Source organism: Nelumbo lutea, chromosome 1 (genome assembly GCF_056320005.1).
Source record: "Nelumbo lutea isolate HS-2025 chromosome 1, American lotus-T2T, whole genome shotgun sequence".
NCBI classification, from domain to species: domain Eukaryota; kingdom Viridiplantae; phylum Streptophyta; class Magnoliopsida; order Proteales; family Nelumbonaceae; genus Nelumbo; species Nelumbo lutea.
In genome coordinates, this window is record NC_142684.1 from 96,541,050 (window position 1) to 96,556,673 (window position 15,624).

General features: G+C 38.8%; 1 protein-coding gene across 1 annotated transcript; it reads right to left on the reverse strand.

Moving 5' to 3' along the window:
* Nucleotides 1–2,205: 2,205 nt before the first annotated feature.
* LOC148876283 (uncharacterized) lies at nucleotides 2,206–12,480 on the reverse strand. Its single transcript, XM_088966694.1, has 13 exons — nucleotides 12,317–12,480; nucleotides 12,091–12,206; nucleotides 7,518–11,943; nucleotides 6,736–7,425; nucleotides 6,360–6,662; nucleotides 5,684–6,286; nucleotides 5,328–5,597; nucleotides 4,932–5,237; nucleotides 4,584–4,841; nucleotides 3,929–4,450; nucleotides 3,571–3,831; nucleotides 3,195–3,266; nucleotides 2,206–3,001 (listed from the first exon to the last, which is right to left on the reverse strand). The coding sequence occupies exons 2-13, from the start codon at nucleotides 12,202–12,204 to the stop codon at nucleotides 2,649–2,651; spliced, it is 8,178 nt and encodes a 2,725-aa protein (XP_088822820.1). The 5' UTR covers nucleotides 12,205–12,206; nucleotides 12,317–12,480; the 3' UTR covers nucleotides 2,206–2,648.
* Between the last annotated feature and the right edge of the window lie 3,144 nt (nucleotides 12,481–15,624).

Below are 15,624 nucleotides of genomic sequence, written 5' to 3' on the forward strand. Positions count from 1 at the left end.
TGCTAAGGATCTCACTGATTGGTACATCAAAGACAGCCCAATCTGACACCTAGTGCAGTATCATAATCGAGTCTAGGGGTCTGGTGTAACTTTTCAGTTTTGTCCATCAAACTCCAAGGTCCAGGGCAATACCAAAAATCTGGTCTAATTCAAAGATTCAATTAATCCTACACTGTATGTGCCTAGGTTCTCACCCGAGCAGCTAAGACAGGCCACCCCAACCGACTTGGTGGTACAACAGTGTCAGCCTTATTAGGATAGGTCTCCCCAGACCAACCCATTGGCTGTGAATATTCTAAACTAACACGAGTCTCATTAAGTGTCCAGTTTAAGAATATTACATAGAAACATACCAAAGGAACATAAATCAAGTATGCACTTTTATTCATTTACAATAAACTCATAAAGTACATCATTCTGATTGAAGCTAAGGGCATACAAAACTGTCCAACAAACATGTCCTTCAAGCAAAAAAGCCCACCCCATTAGGGTTGAATAGGGGCGGGTACCCACCGAGGAGGGTAAAAATTTCCATCCCTAAATCTAGATCCAAGGATTGATAAAGCAAAGGCAAGTAGAAACTGGGCCACTGAAAAGCCCTAGAATAAATAAGCATGTATTTCTTGTCTAAAACTCATTGACTTTTCAAAACATCCGAGAAAACCCATGTCAATGACCTTTTGTTTACCAAAACTCACCATCCATTAAAGCACGTTAATGTTCATTGACAGATGTTGTCCACATCAACATAAATGCAATTTTTTTTACCAAACTGCCCCTGAATGGCATGTCAACCATAAATGCAATTTCGGTTGTGTTGTGCAAGTAGATATGGAAAGTCAATTGATTTTCATTTGAACCAAAACCATTTTTTTTTTATTTGCAGCTCCCTTTTTACTTAAATATGTAAAATGGGAAGAAAACTTTTTTAGACTAAAATATTTGAGATATATATTTGTTATTTTTTATCAAAGTTTTGCTTTATTTTCCATTTACAACATAACAAAGGGTAAAATAGTAATATACCGACATATGTTGCTCTATAAATCTATTCAATATCAACTTAAATATGTTATTATAAAATTTAAATTAAAATATCAATTAATAATTTATAAAAATGTATAATCTTTAACTTAAAATATATCAAATCTATTAAAATTTTGGAAATACATATCATATGAAAATTCATAAATTTTAATTACTAAAATATTTATTCTATTATTAATAATTTATTTTTATAAAATTTTGAAGTTAAAAATTATTTTTTATATAAAATGTAGATTAATGGATTTGATAGATTCAATTTATATTATATTTTCAAATACTTTGTAAACAATACTTTTATTTTTGTAAGTAATAAATACATTGTTATTTAATGCAAATTAAAATATTCATTAATAATTTATAAAAAATTAAAATAATTACTCTATTATGAATTTTTTATTTGTATAAATTTTTAAATACTAATTTTGAATATTGTTCTTTTTAATTTATAGTTGAAGTTTTTGAAAATAAATGTGTTGGTTTTTGTTTCATGTAAACATTACGTTTAATAAAAATTATTTTATTACACTTAATAATACGAAATAAGAAATGGCTTTTTGGTTAAAGTGAGCTTGGGCATTAGGTGCACGGCACACATTGACCAATGAGAGTTCAAGTCACACCATTCTTGTTTTTTTATTGTGAGATGCCACGCCTTTAATCGAAACGAAAATGGATAAGTTTTGGTATCGACGCATATTGTTTAATACATATCGATATGGTGGCATAACGAACCATACGCATGACTGGCAAGATACACCTGTATTGGTGCTATCCAATACCAATAAGTATCAATAATTTAATCCTTCACTAAACCATTAGCCAATGTTGATCCTAAAGGCACTGCAATGAGCAGGATGGCAGACTGGTTAGTGAAAATTAGTTGAGACAGGTCATTGATTGCTCAAAGCCACGTTCCTTGCACACAACTCAGTTGACAGCCTTAAGGTTGGATCTGATTTAGTTCATCGACTAGAAAGATTGGCTAGTGAAATTAAAATGATTGTTTCACTTAGCCATACACCTCAATTTGTGAAGGAAAAGATAAAAAAAAAAGCCAATTCAAAGAATTCAGTTCAATGTTTTAACAAGAAGAGCAGTAAACTAAGTTCGAAACATAAAAGACGCTAAGAAATACAAAACATTTAGTTTGTGAGATCATTTCCCTACCAAATGTTCACTAAAATTTTCATTTCTCTGAAGATGGGCAACCAACAAAGGCAACAGTAGAACAAGGCCTAGAACTAGTACAAAACATTTAGTTTGTGAGATCATTTCCCTACCAAATGTTACACTAAAATTTTCATCTCTGAAGATGGGCAACTAACAAAGACAACAGTAGAACAAGGCCTAGAACTAGATTGTTACAAGTTACAATAGCCTTGTTGTGAAACCACAAAACTGAATACATCCATGAAATCAACAAACAAGATAAAATGTTAAAATACAGAGACACCTAAAAAGCGGTCTCCTAAGTGCGCTTGCATGAGGTATGCCCTAAGCTACTAAATTTCCACCTCAGGTATTCTATGCATTGAAGCCCCTCATCAGGTCTTCATCCAATGTTAAATAGTCATTATTCCTAAACAACTCAAGAGGCCTTGTCAACTCATTCTATTCTGCAAATCACCTAATGCTCTCCTTTTTGTTCCCGACCTCTCAATTGTAATATCACGGCCTCTCTTACTGCTTACAACATTCTCCTTCATTCCAAATTCGTGCATGTTAACAAGTGATTTCTTAGGTGTGTTCTGCACAGAGCTGTTCCCAGCACATCTCCTTTTCACAGCAGAAGAAATAAATAACCTCTTCAGTAGACTATTGACTTGATTCATCTTGGCTGCTGAAACTTGCTTCCTACCAGATAACTCCAATTTCAATTGCTGACATGGGCTTTTAGCAACAAAGAATGAATCCAAAGGGCTAGGTTTGTCATCATTTATTTGCTCATTCCAATCTGCAGTTCCAACAAGAAATAAATAACTACAATAAAATATTAAAAATATGGTCTCGTGTCAAGTACAGAGAGAAATAGTGATTCTTCTCAGCACGTATTACAAGAAAATAAATAACTAAAATTAAAATTTATAATCTCCTCACTACTGTATATAGTCAAATACAGGAAGAGTGTAGGAACTAGGGTTGCAAACCTCTTTCTTCATCTTTGTACAATACATGATTATGCTCGGAAGAATAGATCTCCTTGGTACTTTGTCCACAATCTGCAAAGATGAGATAATTAAAAGTAAGAAGCTGTTACTTTCAAACAACTGAAAGAAAATGTAAAATAGCTCCGGTTTAAGACAAAACAAGTCAGCCAATACCACGCCAGTATAACAGAGAGCAATCTCAATCCAGGTTATTGATACTTTTGAATAAAAAAACAAACACTCAATGAAAATGAAAAAGATTGAAGTCAATTAGTACCCAGAAAACACTCAAAAGAAGTGAAAGAAAACCCAATCTAGGCCCATCAAATACTCTGGCATCAAAAAAGAAAAATAGATCAAACAATGAACCACACACCTTGACTTTTTGAATCAGCAACGGGTGAAAGAGCAGCAGAACCAAGAGAGAAGTCATTTTCAAAGTCCCAGCCCACACCTTCAAGGCTTTTCAACAACTCCTCAATTTCTTGAGGCCCAGCGGCCTCCTGACAAAGTGCAGCACTCAATTCTTCCCTCATGGTCATTAAGAATTTCTGTAATACAATCTTTCCACCTTCAGAAGTAACATTACTGCATCCACAGCTATTAGAACCGTCTTCCATGGAGAAGTCCGCGGAGCCTAGGTTATTAATTGCAACAAGAAAAAGAATAATAAGTTTCAGGAATACATCAAATAACCAAGTTGCACATCATAATTCTCAGATTCTTAAAATTACCTTTGCAAGCAGATGTAAGAACCATGCTACCTACACTCGTTTCACAATCCTCTTGATCAAAATTCTCTCTAAAGGTCTCTGCACTCTGTTGGCTCTTTTCAGCTTCACCATGGACACTATTGTGCTTTTCCGTCAAGGCCTTCATAGGTTCTTCACATTCCACTTCTGGAACTTTATCCACGTCCATTTCTACCATGATCACCTCTTCTCCAACCTCAACATTAAATTCATTAGTCACCTTTATATTTTCTTCATCGGCTTCTTCATGACTCCCACAATCATGCTCTTCCAAGCAAGACACCTTCATTAAACAAACATCTTCAGCATGTGGCAGCAGGGTAATTTCTTCAATAGCCTGTTTGGTCTCTTTCAGTTCCCAGCATTCATGTTCACCATGCACAGATTGAACAATTCCAATTTCATTGGAAGGCTCCTCAATGTCAACCGAGACAGAAACAGGCATTCCTCTTTCCACTTCCACTTCAGCAAATTCCTCAAGGGTGAGATTTTCAGAGGAATAATCTGTACATGTTGCTAAAAATGTATTAGAATTTCACCAGAAAGCATTTGGTAAATACATACAACATATAGAGTTGTCAAAGCTTCAACAATTCGCAAAACATAAATACTACTAAAAGGTAAGAGAATCTAATACCTGTCTTAACAATTTGCCAGTGTTCTGAATCCCCAACACCATTCTCAAGTGAAACCCCTGTGTCTTCAAATTCAGGATCATCATGCTCCTCATAATCTTCCTTTTCAATAATCATTTTAGAACCTTCTGAATGGATATCCCCATCTACTCCCTCTTTACTATCCACTTTCACTGTAGCATCTCCACAGTTCACAGACAATTCATGACTTGGTTGTGGCTCCAACAATTCTGTATTAACTGTGAGATCACCAACAGAATCTGCAAATATAAAATCATATTTGTCAGTTTTCTTTCCAAAACAAGAACCTCAGTAATTAATATGACTACTATCTATTTGAGAGATTTCACCTCTACTAGAGAAGTCATAAGTATTTTTGACTTCCATGGAAACAAGTTCCAATATCTCATCTGATCTTCCAATCTCTTTGGATTCACTTAAACAATTCCCAACAGCATCATGTAGACTTGTTTCAGCAAGAGTGTCAGGCACAACAATCTCCGGTGTCTCTTTTTCATTGCAACCAGAAGACTCAAAATATTCAACATCTCGACAGGAAACATAACCATCTAATTGACTACTTTCTTGGCTTACTGATTTTTGATCATCTGGTTCATATTCTACAGCGGTGTCAAGAGGATCTAAAACAGGTAGACCTGCAATAAATTCAGATAAAAATAGCAATTGTTGGATATATACCAAATGTCAAAGAATAACAGTTTGATGTAGAAAGGTAAATTACTTACTCAAATCACCCATTTGGCAAACAGGAGAGATGCCATCAGCCACTGGTTCATTAGCATCATCCACACATTCCAATGCTTCCGTTGCCTCAGCCAATGTTTTAGACTCAAATTGCGGGATACCACTGACCTCATTTGTATCAAGTTCTCCAGAATATCTCTTTCCCGCATCTTCACTGGATTGGATCTGTTCACCTTTTGCCTCTACTGGGAAAATGCTATATTCAGATCCAAGTCTATCTTCAGTGGCCCTATCTATCGACCAGGGAAAATCTGGAAGAACAAGAAAAATACGTGATTGGAATGTCAAAAATGAAAAGACATGCAACACAACAATTTATAAACTGCTAAAAATTTACCTCCACATATTGGTGAGGTGATGAAGTTGGGATCAATTATTCCCTGCTCCCGATATGTCTTTTCCGATCTCATATCAGCCTCAGTTCTGAGGATATCCATTTTTTTCTCTACAGTCCCCACATTCTCATTGTTCGCTCTATCAATATCTGCAACTATACGCCCATGTACAGAGCCCGACAGTTCATCCATGAACTCCACACCATTTTCAAGCTTGACCCCTTCACTAACCCTGCCTTTCAGCACATTGGCCACCCCAATGTCACTATCACTTACCAATCCACGATTACCATTGTCAAGCTCTGCAAAAGGACAGTTATCATGTTCCATCACCACCAGAACTTCACATTTATTTACAGAACCAAGCTCCTCCTCAGTATGTTGTGCCATTACTTCTCCCTCTGTATTTTCTTTCATATCCGCATGTTCGAGTTCTTCCCTTACAGATGGATCATCTCCAGCAGCATTTGAAGATTCTACAGAATCTTCCGGACCATAATATGTTTCTCCTCTCAACACTGCAGTTAATGCAGTATCCTTCCCGCAGGACTTCGATTTAATACAGTTCACACTGGGCTCCTCATCCACATCTGTTGCCTCACCATCTGTAAGAGGTCAGGTATTAGTCTCATAAACATCATATTTATTGTGATATTGACAGTTAGCTTCTTACAATACCTTGGATCGTCAATGCCTCAACAATTGAAAGATTGCTGAAATTATTAACTGGTTTGGCATCTGCTGTACCCAATTCAGAATCACGGCTCACCACGTCTTCTTTCTGCACTGAACTAACTTCAGAAAATAAAAACCTTATAGAGTCAATGGGATCAGTTTCATTTGAAGAATCTTCAAATCTCCCTGAGTTGATATCTGCTTTTCTACTTGACAGACCAACAATACCAATAGCAGCATCTCTAATGACCTTTGAAGCCATGCTGTTCAGACAAGACTCAACATCTACCACTCGTGAGGCATTATCTGCAAAAAATATACTATTAGTCAAACAAACGTATTACATACTTCCAGAAAAGAGATTCTCTGACTTCAATACCTTGGGTAGTTGGTGAGTTAACAGCCGAAAGAGCACCGTTACTATCAAAAGCACGGTAATCTGATGCACCCTTTTCAAGGGTTCGATGAATATCTGAAGCTTCACCAGTTTTCAGGGGAGAAAATTCTAACATGTATTTCTTTTCAGAATTGTAGAGTTCCCTACTTTCCTTCTGGTTCGCGATTTGTTCAGGAGAAGTTGTAGAGTTCCCTTCCACTGTGGCATCTTCATCGTCCCTACTCGGACCTTGATGCTGTCGCCCCTCGGAATTCTCTTCGGAATTAAGAAAAAAAGCCTCAGCTAAATCATCAAATATAAAGTTCAGTTTCTTTTCGTTGGCTTCTGCAGACAAAAGTTCTTGGAACCGCTGACCATTCCCATCTCTATCAAAAGATCCAATACCCATCCCATCAACTTTTCCAGAATCAACATTACGGGTTTCATCTGAGCTTCCGTTTCCCTCAGCACCATCTTGATGAGCACAAAGAGATTCATCTGTAATTGTTAAGCAACCCGCACTAACTTCAGCAGCATCTTGCTGTTCGGTCTCCTTCCAGTCCGTTGATTGTTGTTCTTCAGTATGTGAATCAAACAAACAACTATCTCTTCGATGTTTCTTTTGGCTCACTGAAAATTCATCATCTGCATCATCTTCTTCCCCCATGTCCAAAACATTAAGAATAGGCTTCCCTGAAAATAATTAGACATCGAGTTAGCAATTACAGGAAACAGATCGGAAATTTAGAAATGGTTGTTAATTAAATCGTAAAACATTTGCTCACCCAAATCTTCAATTTGGCATCCAAGACAGAGGCCGTTAACCTCTAGCATTATGTCATTAGTAGCCAGAATAGATTGTACAGATTCTACTGTTTCATGGACTTCCATGCTAGACTCCTTTACAGATTCTACTACTTCAGTGACATCCATAATAGCTTCCTTTACAGATTCTACTGCTTCAGTGACTTCTATAGTAGCCACCTCCTTTACAGATTCTACTGGTTCACTAACTTCTATAGTACCCTCCTTCAGAGATTCTACTGTTTCAGTGAGTTCCATAAAAGCATCCTTTACAGATTCTACTGTTCCAGTAACACCCATAGTAGCTTCCTTTACATATTCTACTACTTCAGTGACATCCATAGTAGCTTCCTTTACAGATTCTACTGCTTCAGTGACTTCTATAGTACAAGCCTCCTTGACAGATTCTACTACTTCAGTGACTTCTATAGTACCAGCCTCCTTGACAGATTCTACTGCTTCAGTAACTTCTATAGTACCCTCCTCCTTCAGAGATTCTACTGTTTCAGTGACTTCCATAGAAGCCTCCTTTACAGATTCAACTGTTTCGGTTACTTCCTCTAATGCTTCAGTGACTTCTATAGTAGCCTCCTCCTTCAGAGATTCTACTGTTTCAGTGGCTTCCATAGAAGCCTCCTTCACAGATTCTACTGTTTCAGTGGCTTCCATAGAAGCCTCCTTTAAAAATTCTACTGTGTCGGTGACTTCTGTAGTAGCCGCCTCCTTCACAGATTCTATGGTTTCAGTGACTTCCATAGAAGCCTCCTCTGCAGAGTCTACTGCTTCATTGACACACATAATAGCCTCCTTTACAGATTCTACTGCTTCTGTGACTTCCTTAGTAGCCTCCTTCACAGATTCTACTGTTTCAATGGCCTCCGTAGTAGTCGCCTCCTTTACAGATTCTATTGCGTCAGTGACTTCCATAGAAGCCTCCTTCACAGATTCTACTGTTTCAGTGGCTTCCATAGAAGCCTCCTTTAAAAATTCTACTGTGTCGGTGACTTCTGTAGTAGCCGCCTCCTTCACAGATTCTATGGTTTCAGTGACTTCCATAGAAGCCTCCTCTGCAGAGTCTACTGCTTCATTGACACACATAATAGCCTCCTTTACAGATTCTACTGCTTCTGTGACTTCCTTAGTAGCCTCCTTCACAGATTCTACTGTTTCAATGGCCTCCGTAGTAGTCGCCTCCTTTACAGATTCTATTGCGTCAGTGACTTCTATAGTCGCTTTCTCCTTCAGAGATCCAACTGCTTCAGTGACTTCTAATGTAGCCTCCTCTTTCAGAGATTCTACTGTTTCAGTGACTTCCGTAGTAGCTGACTCCTTCACAGATTCTACGGTTTCAGTGACCTCCATTGAAGCCTCCTCTACAAAATCTACTGCATCATTGACACCCATAATAGACTCCTTTACAGATTCAACTGCTTCAAGGACTTCCTTAGTAGCCTCCTTTACAGGTTCTACTGCTTCAGTGACTTCCATGATAGCCGCTTCCTTCACGGATTCTGTTTCAGTGAATTCCATAGAAGACTCCTCCGTCACAGATTCTACTGCTTCAGTGACATCCACGGTAGCCGCCTCCTTCACAGATTCAACTGTTTCAGTGATTTCCATAGTAGCCTCCTTTACAGATTCTACTGCTTCACTGGCTTCTATATTAGCCACCGCCTTCACAGATTCTACTGTTTCAGTGGCTTCCATAATAGCCTTCTTTACAGACTCTACTTTTTCAGCGACTTCAGAAAAATTTTCTATACCAACATTGAAACTGCACTCGACGGAAGAACTATCATACGAAAGATGAACCGGCTGGGTTTCTTCAGAATTTTGGTCGGCTAGTTCTTGTACAACAGTCTGAGGGAGCTCACATGGGACTTCTAAATTGTTCCCAACAGCGGAAGCTTCTGTTTCATCAGCAACTTCGCAACACTTAGTTTGTTCTTCCTGCACCTCTAATGAATTATTTCCAGAAAATAGTATGCGCATCCTTTCCACATCAGTGAAAACATTTAACTGCTCCTTCACTGGTTCTAAATCTGTAACATCAGCGCATTCCAGTGTATTCTGCAAGTCTAACGCTTCATCATCTCTGCCACCTAAAATTTCATCCACCAAGGAACTACCTTTTTCAACTGATATTTGCATAGTTTCATCCGCAGTATTCAAATCTATTTCTTCAATAAGAGCCCTTTCCTCATGGTTTTCAGAATGAATCTCAAGCCTTGCAGTTGCAGGAATAACCGCCTCCAAACCTACTTCCACAACATCCTGCGTTTCTTCAAAATCAGAAACAATGGACTTTGATCTGTTTCCTTTCTTAGTAGGAGATTTTCTCCTGGTCTTCCTCCTCTTCCCATTCATCGCCTCAGGAACCTCCTTGATGGAACTCAGAACTGGATTGAAGGAGCTACCCCTACCCTCGACAAGATTTACAGAAACTTCAGGATCTGGAATTGGCAGTTCCTCAATTAAAGTGGCACCCTCCATTACAGAAGAACCTTTTTCCAGGATTGACTTCCGTAGACGCTTCCTTTGCACGTTCTTTATTGAAGGTTCAGCAGTCACACCCACCACAGAGGTTTCTACAGATGATTCCTGCTTAGAAGCTTGTCGTCTGGATCTCCTTGGAGGCCCAGCAAGTTGAGAGACGCACTCAGTTGCTGAAACTTCTGCTTCTCCCATAACAGGGAGATTGGAGTGCTTCAGTGTTTCATTTCCTCGAACAGCTTCATCCTCTCCACTGAGAATAACATATTCATGTACAGATGATTTTCGTCTAGATCTCCTGACAGGGTCTTTGAGTTGAAAGACCCCCTTTCTTTCAAGTTGAGATTCTACAACTTCAGTCACACAAGATGATCCTCCCAAGACTGTATCTTCCTGCTTAGAAGCTTGTCCTCTGGATCTCCTTAGAGGCTGAGCAAGTTGAGAGATGCACTCAGTTGCTGAAACTTCTTCTCCCATAACAGGGAGACTGGAGGGCTTCAGTATTTCATTTCCTTGAACAGCTTCACCATTTTCACCCTCTCCACTGACAATAACATATTCATGTACAGAAGAATTTCGTCTAGATCTCCTCACAGGGTCTTTGAGTTGAAAGGCTCCCTTTCCTTCAAGTTGAGATTCTACCACTTCAGCCATAAAAGATGATCCTTCCAAGACTGCATCTTTCTGTCGCTTCTTCTGGGGTCCCTTGTTCCGCACAGTTTCGTCACATCCCGCCATCCCATTATCTTGAGCATTAGGATTCAGCTTCGAAGCAACGCGACTAGATCTTCTTGGAGGCCCTTCTTCGAGTTGAGAGATATTCGCCGCTGTATCTTCCTGCACCACTGCTTCAACACCAGCTTTATTGTCGTCTGGTGCACACCGCTTCCTCTGTGCTCCATTCCCACGCAAATTTTCATCAGTTCCTGCCTTCCTAATAGCTGGAAAAACAGGATTCAGCTTCGAAGCACGGCGACCAGATCTTCTTGGAGGCCCTTCTTTGAGTTCTGATACTCTCACCGTTTCTTGCTCCACTATAGCCTGAACTCCAGCTTCATTGTCACCGGGTGCACATGGTTCCTCCTTAGAAGCATTGCGAGCTGAACGCCGCGTTGGTTCTTTGGGTTGAAGAACAACACGTTCAGTTTCCTCTGCCTCAGTTTCAACTCGGTTTCCAGCTTCAATGTCACCGGGTGCACAGGGTTCCTGCTTAGAAGCATTGCGAGTTGAACGCCGCGTTGGTTCTTTGGGTTGAAGAACAACACGTTCAGTTTCCTCAGCCTCAGTTTCAGTTTGGTTTCCAGCTTCACACTCTGCCTCCAGAACACGAGCCCTAGAACTGGTGTTCCTTCGTGCCACTTCAACGACTCCCCTCCTTGTCTTTCTTGGACTCAAATCTTTCTTATCATCATCATTAACCTCGGCACTAAGTGACAAAACCTCCTTTTTCCTCAATGATCTTGCAACTGCTGCTCTGGTTTCTACAGCAGGACGATCTCCTGTCTCTTCAACATAAGTACTTCTCACCGTATCCTTCAAATCAACCTCTTTTCTTCGTTTCTTTCGTCCAATTACAGGTGATGAAGTCACGGTTACCTCACCCTCTGTCGATTTTCCGGAACGACACCTCGTATTTCTTAGAGGGATGTCTGGAACTTCCTCGAGCTTCTCAGCAGTGGTTTCAGGCTTTCCAGGTTCCGGCCTGGCCATAGACCTCCTCCGTGTCCTGGCGACCTTATTAATCTCTGGAGATTTTTTCAAGTCTGGCGAGTCCTCCAACTCTACAATTTCAACCCGAGGACTGAATCTAACTTTCTTATCTTGTCCTGTCACGATGTTGGATTCTTTAGCACCGTCTTTTTCCCCTGAATCCTTCAAACAAGAAGGGGCTCTACTTCTGGGATTTTCTTCTACCTGTGTCATTCAAATTCAGGAGAAAAAAAAAACATGGATCCGATTCTGATACAAAGAAAACTTCAAACCAAAGATCGCAAAGGGGAGAAAATGAAGGAAATTTGCAGGAAAAAAACGCAAAAATGAAAAGGGAACATCAATGGGTACCTTAAGAAGCGAAGCAAGCCTGTCTGCCATCTGCTGGTTCGTTGTATTCGCAGGTATATTGTGCTTTTTGCACAAAGCTTGTAGATCCTTTCTCTTCATTGTGTGGAACTCCATCTCTTAAAAACAAAACACAGGAAAGGAAAACGAGAACTGAGATGTAACAGACCGGAGAACACAGTGAAAAAACCAGAAATCAATCGGACAAGAGAGAAGTTTCATTGCAAACCTCAATGCATAAATTTACACACACATAAACGATCAACGATGCGGCATTTTGTTTTGTAAACAGAGAATTTACTTCAGACTTCAGAGTTCGTTCGGTAATGGCGCTCCGGCTTCACTGGTTTCTTCTTGTTCCCACCCTAAAACAGTTCGAAAATTTTTGAATTTGAATTTGGAGCTGGCTCGTGAATCGTGATTGTAAACGGATAGAAATTGAACGTCGTGGATAGTTAAACGTGGGTGCTGGTGATTGGCTAAAACTTGGATATATTAAATGGGGAGGACCACAGGATCAATTTTTAAATCTTTTCATGTCTTTGGAGCGAAGCGCCACATGGGCAAAGCGGAGAGCACGTTACCGCCTTGATCTACCGGATCTGCTCCTCCCACTTGGTGCCTTACAGGCTGCTACCAACATGGCAACAAGACGCTACCAATTCTGTCCTTACAAGCCACTGCAGCTTCACAGTGGAAGCATCTGCTTGTCATTGAAGGGAGATATTCCCAATATACGGCTACAATGGAGAGTTGGAACTTGTTGGCACCATTTGTTGGTAATTAATCCGAACTCTTGTCAGATACGCTTTTTAGAAATCTAAAGCCAAGGATACAACGGGTCGAATGCGGATTTGATGTGCAGCCGTGCATCGGGAACATCTCAACATGAAGTTCAGGGAAGATACATCGATGTACGGCGGACCAGATCCGGACCGGCGAAATCCAAGTCAGGGTTCCATATGGATTCGGTTCAACCAAGTTGCTCCAAATAAGAACCCTCCCCTCGCTTTCCACAGATATACAGATATAATGCATTTATGTTTCAACTTCTTTGAAGAGAAATTTTATATTTGGAGGTTTGAATCATCCTCCAAAATGGTGTGTATATTTATATTTTATAATATTACAGAGTAATATTTTCCTATTTTCTTTATGATATTGAAACTTTCTGTGTTGAAACATGGCACCCAAAAGTGCAGTATTTTAGGTTGCATCTTTTGCATGAGAAAATATATGACTTAAAGGGTCAGTTTGGAAAGAGTATAAATACAAAAATATGTATAGTATAAATACATACAAAATAATACAAAATACAAGGTTTGGGTTTAATGCTCTATATATTTGTATTTGTACTCGTTCTAAAAGGAACCAAAGGCACAATTTTGATTTTTTTTTCTTTGCAGTTGGGATTCAATCCCAAGTCTCCGCTACAATCAGTAGGAGACATTATCAAGCAACCAGTTTTTTTTTTTTTTGTCAAACCAATCAATCGGTTGGCACCCCTTGCAAAAAATCAACCAGCATTAATCATACAACAGGTGGAAAAAAAAATAAGGTTCGCCTAACATTGGTGGAACTAGACTTGTTCACTGGTCGGACTTCAGACCTAACTTTACACCATGTCAAGACCGGGCTTCGGGCCAGCCCATTCAAATTTTGGCAAAAGCAAAACTCAAGTCCAATCCATGAATATGTCTAGTTGGCACATTTCATATCTATGAATATGCAAAAAGAAGCCCAAAAAGCCATTATGCAAAGCATAATTTCCCATCATCATCAATTCATCATTCAAGCCTCATCTTAACTATGGGGTGAGTTGGTGAATCTTGTTTCACTATTCTATTTTGTTTAGTTTCATATCCATTGTTAAATTATTATTCGAAATTCAAATATGGAAGATTGTAGCTGGGATGTTAATAGTAATAACACTTGATATATTTCTTTTATGACTTCTAAATATGTGCAAATAGCACATATATATGGGCCGGTTGTGGCTGAAATTTTGTTCAACTTTGAACAATCCCCAACTACTCCATGTAGTCAAAATCTACCTAATTTGTAGCCCCATTTTTTTGGGGGATCTAAATCTTCTTTTGATTGATTCAAATTGCATTAATTGCAAACGGAATTGACCATTAATTTAGTATGCCTTGAGCCATTGAATGTTGATCTTGTTAGAACTAATGTTCGATCAATTGCAATTCTTAGTAGGGAAAACTAATTAATGCCTCAAAAGTTTTTTATTTCTTAGATAGTGTTTATTTGCAGTGCAAATATGAATTGGAAACACATTTTATACATGGTTCAATTTGTAACTATGACTTCCATTTATCTTGTCAAAAATCCTACCATGTCTACATGGTGAATACAAAGATTACTTGTATAAATTCCTCGTTTACTAGCATTATTGCAAGTTTGGTTACCTTAGTACAAGAACATCTTCTAGTACAATAGACTTGGGTTAGATCTGGGACTCTTTAACAAATGCTCAACCCAAGTTGCATCTCTAACCAGTAACCAGCCTTCATTCCTGAAGAGGAAATATTTAACAAGGATATCAAAATATTGGCTCAAGCATAATAAAAGTATAGGTAAATTATCAGAACCACTAGAGCAAATATGGCTGATCCATGCTTCCCTAAACCAGCTTCTCCACTCCGCATTACACAGCCCTCAATCTAGAACTTCCTTAACATGACCACCCCCTCCTCTCTTGTGTTGATCAGGTAAATTTTGGTCCAAAACTTTTAATCTCCTCAAGGCCCAATTCCTCCACAAAATCTCTATTTCTATAAAGCACTTTCCTATTCGGCATTTTTCCACCTACTTTTTCATTGATATCAAAGATCATGTTTAGGTCCCTGATACATATCCAAGGGCCTAAGACAACATTGGCCAGATCTTTCCAATAGTCAAGGAACTCCTCTTTTCTTTTCTTTTTTTTTTTTTTATTGTTTGGCTCCCCATACCGAAGGGTGCATTGCCAAACACTTTTTTTCATTTGGAAGCTGCCACTTGTAAAAAAAGATTGTCCCTCTAGATTTGAAGAGATGTGGCTAGATCATGATGATTGTTTAAGGGCGATTAAGGAAGTGTGGAAGGAAAATCAAAGTGGAGATAATCAACTAAGCTTAAAAAGAAAAGATAGTGTTTTGCACAGAATGTTCCGACAATGGAATAAGGAAATCTTTGGTAGTGCTCAAAGGAAAATCCAAGAACTGAAAGATAGGCTTCTTTCAGAATTGAAATCACATTGAAATCTAAAGCCAAGTGTTTAATCCCATTGAAATCACAAAATTGAAAAGGAACTTGATGACTATAGGAAATGCGAAGAGATCTTGTGGGCCCAAAAATCTAAAATCAAGTGGTTCAAGTGGGGAGATAAAAATACCAATTTCTTCTACCAAACTACCCTAAGGAGAAGAGTTGGTAACAGGATTTTAAAGATTAAAGACTAATGGAAATTAGGTTGAGGGTCACCAAGATGTTTCAAAAGTCATTGCTGAATACTTTGAGGGCCCTTTTTCATCTTCC

Excerpts from the sequence above, each read along its gene's own strand:
- LOC148876283 (XM_088966694.1), bottom strand. The coding sequence starts at position 12,204 with ATGGAGTTCCACACAATGAAGAGAAAGGATCTACAAGCTTTGTGCAAA. Across the intron at positions 5,598-5,683 it reads CACCTCACCAATATGTGGAG|ATTTTCCCTGGTCGATAGAT; the intron begins GTAAATTTTTAG and ends TTGTTCTTCCAG. Across the intron at positions 3,002-3,194 it reads GTACAAAGATGAAGAAAGAG|ATTGGAATGAGCAAATAAAT; the intron begins GTTTGCAACCCT and ends TTGGAACTGCAG.